Source organism: Suncus etruscus, chromosome 12 (genome assembly GCF_024139225.1).
Source record: "Suncus etruscus isolate mSunEtr1 chromosome 12, mSunEtr1.pri.cur, whole genome shotgun sequence".
Lineage (NCBI taxonomy): Eukaryota > Metazoa > Chordata > Mammalia > Eulipotyphla > Soricidae > Suncus > Suncus etruscus.
In genome coordinates this window covers 74,226,082-74,245,549 of record NC_064859.1, presented here as the reverse complement: position 1 = coordinate 74,245,549, position 19,468 = coordinate 74,226,082, and the positions used below count along the sequence as shown (strand labels likewise).

At 41.5% G+C, this 19,468-nt stretch overlaps 1 protein-coding gene across 1 annotated transcript in view; it reads right to left on the bottom strand.

Moving 5' to 3' along the window:
- ASAP2 (ArfGAP with SH3 domain, ankyrin repeat and PH domain 2) overlaps positions 1-19,468 on the bottom strand; it is a 187,925-nt gene that overhangs the window by 105,099 nt on the left and 63,358 nt on the right. Inside the window, exon 2 of the mRNA XM_049784516.1 lies at positions 17,976-18,048. Within this exon, the coding sequence (XP_049640473.1) occupies positions 17,976-18,048 (73 nt within the window). The remainder of the gene's footprint in view (positions 1-17,975; positions 18,049-19,468) is intronic.

Below are 19,468 nucleotides of genomic sequence, written 5' to 3'. Positions count from 1 at the left end.
GGCATGATGTCCAAACTGAGAAGCAGTAGGGAAGAGAAGCTATCAAACCCCCGGGAACAAAAAGTTCATGTGTTTAGAGGCTGTGGATGCTTCTCAGTTTAGTAAGCCTCTGCCTGCATCTACTTCATGATTCGCAGCACCATCACAGGCCAGTCTAGACCTTCCTCTCCCATCCTCCTGGAATCTTCTATACCCTGTTAGTTCTTTTCAGTCAGGAGGGTCCTGCAAGGGTACCCAGGCCAGGGTCCTTACTTCATAAAAAGAAATCCAGAGGTCTGAAAGGATGCTGGCTTGCTTGGGGTCACACAGTTAGTGTGTGGCAAGGTTGGAATGAGAGCCCAGGTTTTCTGACTCCCAGGCTCTGGTTCTTTCCCAAGTATACTTCATTTACCACTCCAGAGAAGCATACACACACACACACACACACACACACACACACACACACACACACACACACACACACACACACACAGTGAACAAGTGATAAGCAGAGAGAAACATGGGGTCAATGGGCTACCTATGTCCTTCCATCTTAGACTGGTCATTCATACTCAATAGAACCCTCCAGCATACTATTTCTGGGCAGACCGCTGGCTGAGCCCACTCAGGGCCTGAGTAAGGCAAACCCATCCTCTAACACAGCAGAAAAAATCTCAGCTTGCATTTTTTTTAGAGACCTATGTTCTCTGCAATATGAGATTTATCAGGCCCTCCCTAGATGACATCAAAAGTGAGCAACCGTTTTTGTTAGGTTACTCTCCATGGCTTAATAAAAGGGAACCCCTCAAGCTGCCAGCCTTACATAATGCCTCTGGTTTCAGGGACAACGCGTGACACAGTTTCAGGAAAAAGCAATTTGTTCAAGTCAAATCCCATTTCTTTTTTTGTTTTGTTTTAGGGCCACAGCCAGTGGCACTCAGAAATCACTCCTGGCAGGTTCGGGGGACCATATGGGATGCAGGGGATCAAACCCATGTTCATTCCGGGTCGGCTGCATGCCAGGCAAAAGCCCTACCGCTGTGCTATCTCTCCAGCCCTTAAATTCCATTTCTTACTGGATTTCTGCCTGTGACCATTGGTTATTTGGGCTTTCTATACCTAATCCCTATCTTTCCTGGACAGTCAAATAAAACAGACACAATCTTTGGAACTTGAAGGCCTGCAAGCTCTCTGATGAGACACAGGGACCCACAATGAGAAAGGTCTGATAAAATGCCCCTTCTTTTATAAATCCCAGTGAAATCGGAGCCCAGTGGGCAAGAGGCCTTCCTTCCAGAGCTTCACCACTGGCTGTCTCCCCTCCACTTTCTCTAAGATGCCTCTTGCCTCACTTTAAAAACTTCACTCAAAACTCACTTCTGTTTAGCCTTTGGCTAGGGCGTCCCTCGGACCTTGCTTCCTGAGGAAGCAGCCTGTCCTTGCAGAGACTATCACGGGATGCATCTAGAGTGGGTGTGTCTACAGGGGCTGCTGGCAATGAACATTATTAAGGTCAAAATAAGAGGTGGTAGTTAAAATATGAAAACATTTCAGAATGAGGCATGGCCAAGAGGGTGCTGCTAACTATACCAAATGTGGATCCCTTGGTAAAAAACTGACCTGAAATGTGGACAAACAACAGGGGCCAGAAAGAATGCATGAAGAAGGCCTGCCAAAGAGCCTTGCTCAGAGAAAAATCTTCCAGGTGGCTGTCCTACCTAAAGTGCAGGCCATTCTTCACAAGGGTCATGGACTTAGTCCTATGTTCACATAGGTCTGTTCCCAGTAAGTACTAGGGGACACCTATGTACCAAGGTCTAGAGTGTTTGCAAATCAATGACCAATTCAGAGTCACCAATGGTAAGCTAAGTAGCTACAGGGTTGCTTTAGTTGTAATGGTGGAAGAATTTAGATCAGGGTAGACTTAGGGGCCTCAATCTCTGCCGAGGATGGAACGTGAACTCCTGTGCTGGCATGTGGCAAAATGTGGCTGGAAGTGGATTGACAAGAGCACAGGAGGCAGTGTGGCCTCCTTGCTACATAGCTATGGACCACAGGTGTCTTCTGTCTGTTGAGCAACTTCCTAGCAGTCAGATGTAGATTAGAAGTGTCTAGTCTTTTTCTTTTAAATTGCCACTTGTTGCTCCTCTCCACTCATCCTAATAATTTTTTAATTAATTTACTTTTATTTAAAATTTTTTTAACTTTATTAATATCTTTATTTAAGCACCATGGTTACAAATATGTTTGTAGTTGGGGTTCATTCATAAAAAAGAACATACACACCCCTTCACCAGTGCAACCTTCCCACCACCAGTGCCCCCTATCTTCCACCTCTTCCAATCCCCAGCCTGTATTTGAAACAGGCATTCTATTTCTCTCACTCACTACCATTGTCATGATAGTTGTTAGTATAGTTATTTCTCTAACTGCACTCACCACTCTTTGTGGTAGGCTTCATATCATAAACCGGTCCTTCCAACCCTCATCTCTGTAGTCTCTGGGTATTATTACCAGACTGTCTTATTTTTCTTAAATCCCACAGATGAGTAATGCTACTGTCTATCTCCTTCTGTCTTATTTCACTCAGCATAATAGTTTCCATGTCCATCCATGTATAGAAAAATTTCATGACTTCATTTCTCCTGACGGCTGCATAGTATTCCATTGTGTATATGTACCATGGTTTCTTTAGCCACTCATGTTGTCGGCATCTGGGTTGTTTCCAGATTCTGGCTATTGTTGGATCTCACTCACCATATTAACAGACCTTGAAGGTGAATACCCAAGGAGAATCCCACCCACCTCAGTTCTCAGGGAGCTCATCTCTCTGCTGGGGTGGGTGGGGTTCTCCTTGGGTTTTCACCTTCAAGGTCTGTTACTATGGTAAGTGAGATCCAACAGGGTGTCGCCTGCAAGGTTAGGAGAAGTTGCCAAGATGGCACCTGCCAGCAACTCAGACTTCCTGTAATGGAAATGGTCAGAAGGTCAGGCTGCTGGGTTTGGAAGTCTCTGAGCTTCTGGGTCTCTCTTCTCACAGCTTGGAGAAGTTCTTAGTTTCTTCATACAGAACTCTGCTCCTTGCTTTCCTCCTCCTGGAGCTCCTAGGTTGTGGGTTTTTTTTTTTTTTTTTTTTTTGAGTCACACTTGGCAGCACTCAGGCAGCACTCTACGCTTAGAAATCCCTCCTCGCAGGCTCAGGGGAACATATGGGATGCTGGGATTCGAACCACAGTCCTTCTGCATGCAAGGCAAATGCCCTGCCTCCATGCTATCTCTCCAGCCCCTAGGTTGTGAATATTAATTTTGAGCATTCTTTATTTACAAGTAGTATTACTGTTTCATTCTGTTATCTTCATCCTGTGCAGAGAATTTCCAATTTCAGATATTGCATTTTCAATCCTAAAATTTATATTTGGTTCCTTTGAAATAGAGTTCCCTTATATTAATGCTCCATACAGCCTCCAAGAGTTTTTTCTTTGGTTTTAAATTAATCCTTTTACTTCTTTTTTGGATAGTTTTCACTATTTTTCACCTTTGAGTGCACTGATTCCAGTTTTTGGTTTCTTACAGTCTGCTGCTCTTGTGCACTGCATTTTTTTTTTATTAAGTCCAGGCATTGTACTATCTAGTACAATGATTTTGGTTTCAACTTTTCTCAGACTCTTTTCCTCCTTTCTCTGTCTTTTGAAGTTATTTTGATCCCTTCATCTCCCCGAGTATCTTACAGGGTGTTATTTGACATTTTCTTCAAACAAATCACAGAACTCTTTTGTAAGGGGCTAGTTTGAAGTGGAGACATGAGTAAGTCCCTGAGTTGGATCCCTGACAATTCATAAACCCCTGAGCACCATGGGGTTTACCCCCGAGGAGCACCAGAATGGTCAAACCCAAGAAACATCTTGGATATCCAAGTTTTACTAAGAAGCGACCCCTTCAAAAAAACACACAAAAATAAGATACGAAAACTCAGCTATATTCTTTGGCCCTTCTCTATATCAATGACTCTAAAAAGCAGCTGTAGTCTGTGTGTAAATACCTTCACACAACTCCAGCTGCCTCTAGAAGCCTGATGCCCACAACAGCACATTTACCAGGTAACATGGTGGGAAGACTGAAAGTGATATACTAGATGTCTCTTTATATTGGTAGTTTGTCATTTTGCATTATAGGCTTTGTATACAGGATAGTTGTCAACAATTCTCTTTTCTTTATCCGTTCTGTATTTCCTGAAAAACCCAATACCAGCATACTTAAAGGTAAACACTTAATTACACTAAAAGCCTATTATGTGGCAAACATTAATGAATATAAAGATTCATGAAATAGGCTTACCCTCAAGAACAAGCTTCTAATAAAGCAAAGCCTCACACATTAATCAATTTGTTGTAAGGAGAGATAGAATCTTGGGAATTTAAGCTTGCTTCCAATAGTACGTGGGGAGAGGTGGCAGATGATGAGACAGACATCCTGCAGAAGAAGGCAGGGGTTGGATGAAAGACTTTATTGGATGGGCTACTGCACTATACAACGTATTTAAGCAGGGCGAATGTGAATAAAGGCATCTCTGCAAACAGGCAATTCAAGAAGACAAACCTAGTCTTGTCCACCATGGCACACATGTAGAGGAGACAGAAACACAGCAACTCGACACAATATAACTTGAGGACAGGCCAGTTTCCTGGGCATAATTAAGAGAAGAGGCTCTCAGAGACACTGTAGCTTCTTGTGTCGAAACTAAGCAGAGGATTTGTCACCAGCAAACTTTATCCCAGCAACAACTTGTTTTCCTGAGTCTGCTCAAAAATCAGAGAAGCAGACAAAGAGGCACACGTGAAAAAGCTGGCAGAGCTCTCTCCTTCAGCCCTAGCACCGCAGGCAGAAAGGTGAGGCAACAGTGATTACATGTGGACTTGCAGCCTTTAGAAATTTTGCATCCAATTACACAAATGGCCTTTGTTGTAAAAAACAGTTTTATTAGTGATGTTATAGAATGAGCATTCTGCCACCAAGAATTGCTTTGTCTTTACCCATTTTTTTCCTCATGCTGCCCTAAGGACATAATTCTGTTCAGAGACACCCCCAGCTTCCTGCTTCCCTCCCCAACACAGAGGACTAAGAAAAACATTGTGCATCACTCTCCCACCTCTCTGGGGACAAGGAGCCCCGGACCAGCCATGGTTTAATATCACAAACAGCAGCTACCACACACTCTCGTTTCTTCTACAATTCTGCCAGGGTTTTATACAGATGACACCTCCCCTTTCCCACTGCTTCTAGAATGTGTGCAAGCTAAACCACAACTGAAGTATGCAATGCTGGCAAGCACCAAGGCCAGGCGTGTGCATACCACAACCAAGTTGCATGCAACCCCCAGCCATCTCAAGAAAGAACAGGGGAGGAGAATAAAAACAAAAGCAAACCAAGCACCTGGCGTTTTCCCAAGAGGCACACTATGGCTTGGCAAAAGAATTAAAACCATTCCCGTAGCATATCTATTTTTTTCCTTTGTTGTGTATTTTCCTGTCATACCTACCTGAGCACCAGCCATCATGGTGATATGGTTGAAGGTGGACACTAGGATACAGACCTGGTTTTGAACCTTAGGTCCTCTGATGCTCAAAGTAACTCCTGGGCGTGTTACTGCCCTGTGCCTGGGGTGATCTTATCAGGGGCTGCAGCACTGGCACAGTGCTTGAACAATAATAAATATTCCCCTAAGCATCAAGATTTGACTTTTATGTTTCAATATAATTATAACTTATTACCATGCAAAAATATTCTTATTCTATCATAGATATGGCTCTATCCTGAATTTTACTGTCTATAGAGTTCATTCTAAGCATTTTTTCATACTGCTTCAGAACCATAATTTCATCAAATAGCTATATTTCAACTTAGTTTTTCAATGTAAGCAACCTAACATGCAATGAGCATCTTTAAACATCTTTTCAAAAAAATATTTTCCTTTTTCTTGATAACTATTGCCAAATTGCTTTCTAAACTTCCATTTGCCAATTTTAATACTATAACCAAATAGGAGAATATAAATTTTACTTACTTCCTAAAACCAAGGATTTTGATTTTTTATTTTCGTATGTAATAGGTAGAAAATCTTGCTTAATATAACTTCTCAATGAACAATGAAACTCACTTATTACTGGTATATACATTGCATGTATACATACCTATTACATATAATTATTTTGAACTGGCCTATCCAAATGATAATTATGGGAGAAATAATTCTCGTCTTGAAAATCAAACCCAAAGTCTTACACATGCAAGACAAAACAATGTGCTACTGTCGAACCACATCCCAGCCTCTACTTCTGTTCATTGACTTTTTAAGCTCTAAATTAATTTTACAATCACATTCTAATTAGCACTGCAAAAATGACAGGTTGAGTCACAAAGCTGGCTTTTCATTTTCTTTTGCAGGTGTAAGTTGGTAATAGGCTTAAAGGAAACTAGCATTTTTCTGTGCACTTCTCATTTTATGAACATGACCATTTCTGCAGGACATTCAGATGGAGAGCAAAAAAGGGCTACCCCACATAGTCAAGTTCATAATACGGAATAATTCTAGGGAAGTGAAACTGAAAGTCTTTTGCTATTTCTTTCTTGATAACGATGAATTATTCCACCCACTGATATGTCAGAGAACTGAAATATGTCAGCTCCAACTTCCTGGAAAGGGAAAAAACACCTCTGGGCTGAAAGAACACTTGGGAAATTTTAAACTAATAAAAGTTTTATATAAACTGGGTTATTTTTTTTTTAAGAAAGAGGTCATTTAGCAGTCTTTGAGTAGGAAAAATGACTCAGAAAACTTTCTCAACAAATCATTATAACTGTTTTTGAAAATCCATCCACAAAGATAGTCTAGAAAAAAAATCTAGCTGGGTTACTTGAAAAATGGGAGAAAACACAACATACTTGTCAAAGCAAGAATTCTATTTTATATATATGTGGTCCACAAGACATACCCTTTTAGCCGAGAACAATATTTAAAGTCAGGGGTAGGAATTGGTATATGGAAGTCTCAAAGACCAGCGGCTTAGCAAGTATTCAGGCCTCAAATTGGAATTAATGAGCCAGAGATTATCCCACTAGGCAGGTGGGATCTGTGTTTTAACAAGCTGTCCAAGGGACTCTGGGCACTCTGAAATCTCAAAACAACCACTACTCTAAAGCAACAACTGCCAAACTTTTTCTAATAAAGCCAGAGTAAATATTAAAGACTTTGAAGACCAAGTGAAAATATTGAGGTTACTGTGTGGCTATGTAGTAATATGGGCAAAGACTTAAAAAAAAAAACAAAAATACCACACATAGCTCTTTGGGCTTTAAAAACACAGCTGACTACTCCCAGGCACCTCTAACTTCCAGACACAGCTATAAAAATTCTCACATAGCAAAATATATAGAGCCTGCTATAACTGACACTATTTGCATGTGAAGTTTAAGAGTCTCTTGCCCATACTAAAAGGACGATCTAAGAACCTAACAGCAGAAACATAGTCCAGACTCTATGTACTATGTTTCCACCAGTCTCTGTGTGGGCCACTCCCACAGCAGTATTTTTAATAAAGACTTACAGAGAAACTTGTCCTTCTTTTTTTTTTTAAAGGAGGGGGATACACATAGGAAGTTCATGCTTAGTAAGACTCACTACTTTTCCTCAGGTCACAGACTTTGGGAGTAGCAAATCAGCATTCACTCTAGGCTTCTTGCATTCTGATCCTCTTGTGCCCTTTATCCTAAACTACACTCTCATCCAACATTGATTGTTGATAACAAGAACTTGACACCTCATTGAGAAGCAAAGATCAACAAATATAAGTGAGGCTGGAGCTATAGTACAGTGGGTAGAGTACTTGCCTGGACTACCCAGGTTTAATCCCTGGCATACCATATGGACAGATCCCTGAGTCCCACTCTGGGTGATTCCAGAGTGCAGAGTCAGGAGTAACCCCTTGGCATTGCAGTATTTTGGCCCCCAAACAAACATAATAATAAAAACCAAACATGTAATTATGAGAACAATCAAAAGCAATCTTTATTTCCTGAAACCAGTGAAGCTGTTACACTAAGCAGGGAAAAAAACAAAAAACAAAAAACAAAGGGAACTGAGCTGCAGATGGTATTGAAGTTGCTCATCAGGTTAAACCTGAGACGGCTATCTGATCCCTGGTCAACTACATAGGCCTAATGGAAGCATAGGGTCCTTCAACCTTAAAGGTGGACAGAAAAGGAAGATGAGTCACCACTTAAGAGACTGTTCTTGGTTCTCTGCCTGTCGGCCTCTTGCCTCCTCATTTTGAGTGTGTGTTGAAGAAAAGCAAAGCTTTTGAAATGCCTGGTTATCAAAGTTCAAATGAAATTATAGTACAAGTGTTAGGTTCAGGAAGACATTTTAAATGTGTTTATAATAAAGATCCATTGGGTGTGTTAGCACAGAAAGAAACTTCCTAGGATGGAGAGTGCAAAGGTTAAGGCACTTGTCTTACACACAGCCAAAGCTGGACACTCTGTCTCTGTTTCTCTCTGTCTCTCTCTTTCCTTCCCTTCCTCCCTCCCTCCCTACAGGCTAATGTCTGTCCATTGACCTCGTATGCTTCACTACAGAATTCCAACAGTAACATGCCAGTGTCTGCTCCAGAATGAATTGTGTCCCCTCCCAGTTCATATGCTGAAGCCTCTAATTCCATATACTAGAATATAGTGGTGGGGTCATTAAAAGGGGCTCCCCTTTAGATGAAGTCATAAGGGAGCACAATTCTCAAAAGGAGCAGCAGCCTCAGGAGTCATCTACTCACTCTCCATCCTGTGAGTACAGCAAGGTGGTGTAAAGCCAGGGAGAGATCTGCTCCTAGGAGCAGAGTCCTGACTCCTGGAGTGGCCGCCCAGCACACAGAAGAGCCGCATTAAAAAGTGTAAAGAGCCGCATGTGGCTTGCGAGCCGCAGCTTGCCGACCACTGCTTAGCAGAACAAAATTCACACTGGCATCCTTCCGCCACAGATTCCCATTCTCCAAAACTAGGAGGGAAAAGCTGCCTAGTCTGTGACATTTCACTATGGCAGCTTGGAAGACAAAGATAGTGTCTACATGAGCAACAAGAGAAAGACTCCAACCAGCCACTGCTGGCTTTGAAGACCAGGCCACCAAACACGAACTGCAGGTGGCCTCTAGAAGATAAAAAAGACAAGGAAACTGACTCTCAATTGTCGGGAGCCTCCAGGATGAACTCTGCCAAAACCATGGTTTTCACTCTCTAGGTCCCCTTTGGACTTTTTAATCTCCAGAACTACTGAGATAAACCTGCTAACACATTCAGTTCATGGTAATATATTATAGCAGCCACAAAAAACTGAGACAGGATGGGGTTGACACAATAGCACAGTGGTAGGGTGTTTGCCTTGCACGCAGCTGACCCAAGGATGGACCCAGGTTTGATCCCCAGAATTCATCTGGTCCCCTGAGCCAGGAGCAATTTCTGAGCACAGAACCAGTAGTAACCCCTGAGCACCAGTGGGTGTGGATCCAAAACAAAACAACACAAAACAAAAACTGATACAGGGAAATCAAAGACTAACAGCTAGGAGTCAGGAGAGGCCTGGGACCAGAGCAACACATACAGAAATCCAACACAAATGGGCTGGACAGTCACAGCACAATCAATTGTGAAGCAGTAGGCGATTAGTCAGCCCAGAGCTGGAGATGAGGAGAGCTGTGGTCAATGAAAAGGCAAATACAAGACAACTCAGGAACATGCTCCAAATGCCTCAGACTCTCAGAGAGCAAAGGATGTGAGAATGTGAGATGGGAAAGGTACGTGGCACAGGTGGAGTAAGAGGCAGAGACGAGACATTATTTTGTTATTCCCATAAATGCTCTTGCTCTGCATTTACCTGAGGATCTAATACTAAATACTAAAGATCAAACTACTACAGAAACTTCTCGTTGGGACTCACGGCACTCAGGGCCAAATAACTGGGGTAATTAAAAAGTTCCTAACCAGCAGCTTAACACCCTTACCAAATATGCTGGCCTCACTTGGTCTGTTATCTAGGGTTTTCAAATTTTTGGTTTTGGACTGGCCAATTTATTAATCTATTTTGTAGTGATGGAACTTGGGACTTCACACATGCTAAGGCAAGTGCTCTACTGTTGTATTAATTATTAATTATAAAGTCCTAGTAGTGGATGGATAGCGAGGCCTTTCCTGGCCCGTCCCGGCACCTGCAGCTCCTTCAGCCTGCAGGTCTGTAGGTTAATGGACGAAGAAATGATCCACAGCAGTCAGATGAAGTTTCAGGGAAAATCCAGCTTTATTACAAGGTGCTAATTGCCATGTGTTTTTTCCAAATGACTTCTATGCTAAGATTTTTTTAAAAAATATTTTTTATTTAAACACCTTGGTTACAAACATGATTGTAACATTCCCATCACCAATGACCCATATATCCCCCCTCCCCTCCCCATCCCAACCTGTACTCTAGACAGGCTTTCTATTTCCCTCATATATTCTCATTGTTAGGATAGTTTGCAATGTGGTTATTTCTCTAACTAAACTCATCACTCTTTGTGGTGAGGTTCATGAGGTGGGCTGTAACATCCAGCCCTCCTCTCTTTTGTCTCTGAAAATTGTTGAGAAATGCCTTTAATTTTTCTTAAAACCCATAGATGAGTGAGATCATTCTCCGTCTTTCTCTTTCTCTCTGACTTATTTCACTCAGCATATTAGATTCCATGTACATCCATGTATAGAAAAAAGTCATGACTTCATCTCTCCTGACGGCTGCATAATATTCCATTGTGTATATGTACCACAGTTTCTTTAGCCATTCATCTGTTGAAGGGCATCTTGGTTTTTCCAGAGTATTGCTATGGTAAATAGTGCTGCAATAAAAATAGGTGTACGGAAGGGGTTTTTGTATTGTATTTTTGTGTTTTTAGGGTATATTCCTAGGAGTGGTATAGCTGGATCGTATAAGAGCTTAATTTCCAGTTTTTGGAGGAATCTCCATATTGCTCTCCAGAAAGGTTGAACTAGTCGGCATTCCCACCAGCAGGTGCCAGAATCCTGGGGATGCCAGGAGTTGACACCTCACCTGCTCTTCTTTAGTTACTAGTCCAAGTCTTTGGCAGCTTCATAGCCAAATACATCTGGGAAAGGTTAAGAAGTTTGATTTCCTCTCCTGTGTCTGCTTGACCTAGCAGACAGAGAAGTCTCTCTATCTGGGCTGCACCCTAATTTCCCTAAAATCCTGAAGCCCACGAAGGCTTTCTTATCTCTCCCTTGCTCCGAAACTCACCTTCACAAAAATTCAGTGTATGAAGACAAGGAGAAACACTGCAGAGTTTTCAGTAGGGAAGTGACATCATGGGATGCATTTTAGAAAGCTATTCTAGGGCAGAAAAAGAAAGGAGGTTTGTGGCACAGACTCCGAATATAGGTCAGAAAAGCAGATCAGACAGAAGTGTTGCTAGATGAACTCACCAAAGTGACACCTGACACCAAAGTGTGCCAGGCTCTCCCTTTCCTGCTTGTTTGTTTAAAAACACAAGATGACTGAGGCGGGGCCAGCCTCAGGAGACACTAAGTCCCCCAAGACCAGCAGTTGGCAGGCCACATGAGCTCAAATACATTACTGCCTGGACATTTCTGCTAGGAATAGCTTTCCTGATGGCACTGAAAAATCATGTTTGAACCTGATCGAAATAGAATAGTCCTATGCTAGATTTAAATTCTAACTCAAAAAGTTAAGTAAAAACACTTAAAAAATCTTATTAATACTTATGAAATCCAATGTTTGTCAATCAACCAAGAATTCATGGGGAAGGTATATCTCTTCAAGAGAGGTGGTTGAGTATGCTGCACATTGAAGACTCGAGGTGGGGTTAACGCAGAGGGAGGTAAGTCAGGACCAAAGTGGCATCCTTGTCCCTCCCTCTGACCCTAGGTTCCTGGATAGTAAAACAAGAACTGTTTATAGTAGATTACCGTAATATATGGAAGTCACGTGGCAGGCACTGATACCATGATTGTTTCTGTCACTATATATGGAGAGTTAGAAGCAGGCAACCAGCATTTGGGGCACTTAATCACATATTTCAAAAATCTCAGTGCTGGGGCCAGTGTGATAGCACAGCAGTAGGGCATTTGCCTTGCACACGGCCGATCTGGGATGAACCCGGATTTGATGCCTGGCATCCCATATGGTCCCTCGAGCCTTGCAGGAGCAAGTGTGGCCCATAAAAACAAAACAAAAAAGTCTCACTGTTTATCAAAAGGAGAGTTTAAATTCTTTTTTGATGTCAACTCTAAATTCAATATTTTTTAAATCCCTACATTCTTTCAGTTCCAATTAGGTAATAGGTTGGTTACCTAAGTTGAAAGAACTTCCTTCTTTCAACAAATCAGAAGATGTCAGCTTTTCAGTCAATATTTGTATACTGCCTTGAGATATGCCCAGATATCTACCTACTATCCCAATGTCTGTACATATAGGTATGTGTGTATATGCAATGATTTAGAAAATTTATTTTGCTTAGAATTCAGTGGATTGTCAATCTAAGATTTGGGGGGGCCACACCCAGTGATGCTCAGGGGTTACTCCTGGCTATGTGCTCAGAAATTGCTCCTGGCTAAAGGAACCATATTGGACACGAGGGATCCAACCACAGTCCGTCCTAGGTCAGCCGCGTGCAAGGCAAACGCCTTACCACTGTGCCATCACTCAGGCCCCCCAATTTGAGATCTTAAATCTTTCTTTAGTTCTGGGAATTTTTCAGCTATTCCCTCACCCCACCCCCAAATTCCCCTTTTCCCATTTCGTTTTCCTTTTGGGAAACTCCCTTTTAGATGAAGGCTGCTATGATCTTTTCTAGATCAATTCTCTATGCTTTTTAATTTTATTTTATGCTTTTCATTCTTAGTACTATGTTCAGGAAAATTGGGGCTTTACTAAGTTCTGCTTCCTATGTGACAAAATCCAGCAATTTTTATTAATGTCAACAATTTCTTCCCTTTTTAGCCTCTATTTCAAGATTCTTATTGGTTACTTTTTTACTAGTACATATTCCTGTTTCCTTTTTGGCTATTAATAACCTCCTCTGCCCCTCTGAAATTATTGTCATCTGTTCCTGTTTTAAGTGTTGCTCCCAATACCCTTTAAATTCAGAATCCTCAGTTTAACATGTTCAGTTTCCTGATTTGAGGGCTCTTCAAATATTAGACTGTATGTGAAAATATCTTTGAGCAAAAGTTTCCCTTGTGGGGGAAGGCACTGCCAGTAGTGCTCAGAGCCCATAGTCACTTGATTCTCAGATGGGAGGTACAAGGCAGGGGGACCAGCAGATATATAGCCAGCAGTGCTCAGGAGACCATAAAGTGCTGGAAATTGAACCCACAGTCCCATATATTCCAGACACTTAATCACTTGAACCACATACTCCCAAACGTTTTTTAAGCGAATTCTAATTTATCAAGTATTTTCTATCAAATATTATTATTATCAGTTACTGCCTGCTGTGTTCCTAGCTAAGAAATCTTAGCCCAACACAGGATGTCTTGACAGTCTCCTTTGTGTTCTTCAGAAGTTGTATCATTGTTGCATTTACATTAAATCTAAAACCCACCTCTGTGTAATGTCTAGAATGTAACGCATGGTTAATTTCATTGCATGCTCATATTTAGCTGTTCCAGCTTCATTTTTTGAAGACATATTCTCCCCCAACCCCTGCTATCCCCCTAGACTGTTTGGAAACTTTGCTAAAAACTTAAAAAACGCATTTAAACATGGTTCTATTTTTTAGACTATTTTGATCTTTTTTTTGTTTTGTTTTGTTAAGTTCTGTCAGTATCTTGCATATCTTAGATGTTAGCCCCTTATCAAGTATTGGATGAATAGGTTCTCCCATTCCATGGGTGGTCTTTGTATCCTAGTCACTGTTTCTTTTGATGTGCAAAAGCTTCTCAGTTTAATATAATCCCTTTTGTTTATCTCTGCTTTCACTTGTTTGGAGAGTGACAACACCACAGTCTTGATTGCTACAGTGTTTATGACTTGCAGTCAGATAGCTTAAGTTCTTCAACTCCTTTTATTTCCCAGATTGCTTTGGGTATCTGTGATATATGTAAACATTTCCATGGGATTATTATGTTACTGATCCTACCCTGATCAGTGATTGTTCCCTACGCTAGGGTGTGACCCGGCATTCTGCTCCCACCATAGAGTGGTACCTGATTATGATGTATAAAAGCAAGGGTCTGTGGAAGGCTGGGTTTTTTTTCCTCTGGGGCTGATTCTGGGGCTTTTGGCTTCAGCCTTATCAATGGAATAAAACTGATATCTTCTGAAGCCTGACTGCCTGTTAGCTTTATTCCTGCCGCATTCACCTAAGAACTGCTGGCTGAACAGGGTGACAGAAGGTGGTCCAAGCTGGAGGAGAAAGACCTCATCCTCCATCCCTCCATCAGTCAACCCCCTCAAGGGTTGTTCTACAACAGGTATCTAGGTCTTGTAAGTTTTTCTATACAGACACCCCTCGCTTAACAACCTACCTGTTTAATGACCGCTCGCACTTATGACCATCTCTTCAGCGTTATTTTATTTTAAATATCCTTTTCCCATCTTGTACACTCTACAGTACAGTACTGTGGTTTTTGCTTTAATGTACCTACTTTACTAACTTTATATTCTGTAATACATTGCAGTACTGTGTGTAAATTACACAACCTATGCAAATTAAAATAAGTGGAAGTTTTCAGTTTGATCTTTCTCGTTATCTTACTTATTCAGAATTCAGAATACTGTATTGTCAAGTACTATGCATATACTGTACTACTGTATACAATACATGCAGTTCCTCACTTAACGAGACCAAGTCTGTTTTTTTTTTTTTTTTTGGTCGTTAAGAGAGGAGTATCTGTATTTAGAATCAGCTTGTTGATTTCCCCTGCAAGATGTTAGTAAAACTGTAATAAAGCTTAATATCAAAACTAGAGAGAACTGACATCCTTTTAATTTAAAAAAAATTTTTTTTTTTTTGGTTTTTGAGCCACAACTAGGGGCGCTCAAAGGTTACTCCTGGCTCTGTGCTCAGAAATCACTCCTGGAAGGCTCAGGGGACCATATGGGATGCTGCAGATCGAACCCAGGCCAGCCGCATGTAAGGCAAATGCCCTACCTGCTGTGCTATTGCTCAAGGTTCCGAGAGCTTGACTTCTTAACATTAATGAATCTTCCAGCCGATGCTTACTTAGATTGTCTTTAATTTCTGTCAAGTGTTTTGTAGTTGTTGTGTAGAATTTTTTGCACAAATTCTGTAAAGTCTATCCTGAACACATTTAACAATCCTTAACTATAGTTGTAATATCATTGCAATTGGGATTTCCTTCTAGACTTTACAACTGTGGTTTTGTATAATTCTCCCAGATAAAGACAAGAGCAGCTCCTGAAGTGTTCTTGCTCTTCTTCTTCTTATTATTATTATTGGTTACACCTTCAGGTGTTACTCCTAGCTCTGCACTTAAGAATCACACGTCATGTCATGGGGTCATATGTAATTGAACCTGGATTGCTTGCGTGCAAGGCAAACGCTTTCCCTGCTGTACTCTGTCCCTCATCTGCTCATATTAGTTTAACTGATGGGGGATGAGTGGGGTGAGATATGTATTTAAAAAATATTCTACATCCTTGTTAACATCTCAGCAACCAAACAACACATTCTTATCTTTCTGTTTAACTATGTTTAGTCAATGGAGACACACCAGGATCATGAAAGTATGGCTTCCACTGCCTGGCTGCTTCTGTGGAAGTACAGGTTGTTCCTCCTCCTTCATCATCTGCAGCAGTGGTATGCTCTGCTCTTTCTCCAATTTGCCCCTTAACATCAATTCTGTCTGTGATTCCAAGTCATTTCTAGTTCCTCCAGGTTGCCATATTTTTTTGAGTATAATCATATAGTTATTTTGTGATTGCTAGAAAGTACCTTGTTTTTTGTACCACAAGATGGCCTTTTCCCTCCAAAAGATGCATCTTATGGAGCGAATGCCTCCTAGAGCAGAAAGAAGCCTGAGTGAAGGGGAGGAGAGCATCAAAAAACTATGTCTTATGGTCAGATGTGTCTTATAGAGCGAAAAGTACGGTATTTTCTGTCAACCAGGGGACTCTGTACTGGGAATAGACTTGTCACATTTGTGAAGTGTGCAATCTTTAAGTCCAAAGGTGCCATGGTTTCATTATCTCTCTCTCTCTCTTTCTGGTCAAATAGGGATCTCTCCCAGCAATGGTGACAGTTGGTACAAGCCTGGTGTTCAGGGTTTGGTCCATCAGGGTCACCCTGGAAGTGTTGGGTCAAGTTGAGGGGGGAGACTAAAACTCAAGGTTTCCTATATGCTTAGCAAGTGCTCTATAATTTGAGTTATAATGCTGAACATATTCTCTCTCTTTCCTCTCTCTCTCTCACCCCCTTGCTCCCTCTCTCTTTCTCTTTACTCCTTCCCTGCTTCCCTCTGTCCTCTTCTTCTTTTTTTTTTTTGGACACACTCAGCAATACTCAGGATTTACTCTTGGCTCTGTGCCATCACTGGGGACATGCAAAGCAGGTGCTTTACCTTGCCATAATATCTCTCTGACCCCTCAGTAGTTCCAGTATACTTATCTTGAAGAAAGATTACTGAGTAGTTGATTATGCTTTTGTTTTTGTGACTTTTCTTCCCATACAACCCAGGTAAGATTGAGAGACATCACTAATCACAGGGAGATACAAATCAAAACAACAATGAGCTATCATCTCACACCACAGTAACTGGCACACATCACAAAGAATGAGAACAATTGATGCTAGCGGAAATGTGGAGAGAAAGGAACTCTTATTCACTGCTGGTAGGAATGCCATCTAGTCCAGCCTTTATGGAAAATGATATGAAGATTCCTCAAAAAACTGGAAATTGATCTCCCACATGATCCAGCTAACCACTCCTAGGGATATACCCTAGGAACACAAAAATACAATTCAAAAACCCCTTCCTCACATCAATATTCATTGCAGCATTATTTACAATAGCCAGACTCTGAAAACAACCAAGATGCCCTTCAACAGATGAATGGCTAAAGAAACTGTGGTACATATCCACAATGAAATACTATGCATCCATCAGGAGAGATGAAGTCATAAAATTTTCCTATACATGGATGGACATGGAAACTATTATGCTGAGTGAAATAAGTCAGAAGGATAGATATAGACTCAGAATAGTATCATTCATCTATTGGTTTTAAGAAAAAAAAAAGACATTTTTTGGTAATAATTCTCAGACAATAGAGATGAGGACTGGAAGGTCCAGCTCACGATATGAAGCTCATCACAAAGAGTGGTGAGTGCAGTTAGAGAAATAACTACACTGACAACTAGCATAACAATGTGAATGAATGAGGGAAGTTGATAGCCTGTCTCAAATACAGGCGGGGGGTGGGTAAGGAGGTGGGAGATTTGCAGCATCGGTGATGGGAATGTTGCACTGGTGAAGGGGGGGTGTTCTTTATATGATTGAAACCCAACTACAATCATGTTTGTAATAAAATTGAATAAAGATATTAAAAAAATTTAAAACATTGAGTGAGAGAAATAGAAAAGACATCCTGACATACTAACATGCACATGAATGTGTCACAGTGTTATCAAGTCTGACAGAGTTCGTTTCACTTTGGGAGAAGCAGATTCTCAATATACAGAGTAGGCTTGGGAACATCAACTACACTTTAGGGAACAGGAAACACCATAGGAGATAATGTGGGGAGGGAAAATGAAACCTCACATCAGAATTAGAGAGGGAGAACAGCAAAACACATTTCCATAAAGTGATCATCCCAACATTACAAAGGAACTTGGTTGATAGCCATTAACAGTGATGAGTATTACAGCATCAGTACTTGAAGAATGTCTCCACAGAGACACTCCTCGGAAAGAATGCATACTCACCCAGCCCAGAGATATTTATTGCTTTCACGGATTTCTTCATTTTGTAAAGAACCATCCGATCCACGTCCAAAGCCTAAAATACAAAGGATATACTTATTAAAACCTGTGTTGGAACTTGGATCTCAACTAGCACAGTACAATGGCCATGCAAAAGTGGCTATGAGGCCCTTCGACAGGATAGATGCCCAGTGAGGAACAGAGGACTCCTCTTTTCTTTTTTTTTTTTTTACTTTTTGGTTTTGGGGCCATACCTGGCAGTGCTCAGGGGTGTCTCCTGGCTCTGTGCTCAGAAACTGCTCCTGGAAGGCACAGGGAACCATATAGATGCCAGGATTTGAACCAATGACCTTCTGCATGAAAGGCAACTGCCTTACCTCCATGCTATCTCTCCAGCCCCCTTTTATTACTTTTTTTTTTAATTTTATTTTGGGGTCACACCCAGCAGTGCTCAGTGGTTACTCCTGGCTCAGAAATTGCTCCTGGCAGGCACAGGGGACCATATGGGATGCTGGAATTCAAACCACCATTCATCCTGGATCAGCTACTTGCAAGGTGAAAGCCTTACCGCTGTGTTATCTCTCAGCCTCCCAGAGGACTCCTTTGAAAGCCCAAAACTCCTCATGCTGATGTGCTGCCCCCACTTCAACATGGAGGCCCATTCTGGATGGCACTAGTCCAAATTACCTTAATGAACCAATTGGTTTCCCAGGACTCTGGAATGTACCTAAGAACCATGACTGTCTGCTGTGTGTGCTCCTTTCGCCCACATGGGCAAAAGGCAGCAGGCAGGAATTCAGAGCAGCTGGGATGAGTGAGATGGAGTTCCCTATACCCCTGGGCAGAAGCTACCTGTGTATGAGAAATGCAGATTCATCTAAACACCCAACATGACTATGTTAGATTCAAGGTTTGAATTCTCAGAGGCCTCAGATTTATTTCTCTTCCAGAACCTTATACTAAAATCCCTATTCTGCAGAGCTGGATGGTTAAATAGATACACTTGTGTACATAACAGTCAACAAATACTTGTAGAACAAGCACTACCTCATACTAGCATATGGCACTCACAATGTCTAGCACAAAGGACAGGCTCAAACAGTGTCCGTTCAGGGACTTGCCAAACACGGAGATTTGATTACAGCTCTGCTTTCACAAAGATACAGGGTCAAAGGAAGCCATGTTACCCAATTAAACACCAGGTACCACTGGGTGTCACTTTCAAATGTGAGAGGAGAGAGTGAGCCTTTAAGCAGTGCAGTGATCCCAATTACAGGGTTATTGTAAAGACTTACAGAAGAACCGCAGGGGAATACCTGGCCTGATATCAGGAATAGGGCAGCTATCTGCTATCACTAGTTATTAGCACCCATTGTGAGTTTGGACCATAAAAACAGCAATGGCTCCTGTCAGAAATGGAGTGAAGGGGAAGAAATAGATTCTGATCTTCCACCCTTCCCGAATTTCCTCTCAACTCCAGACTCAAAAGCGGTGTC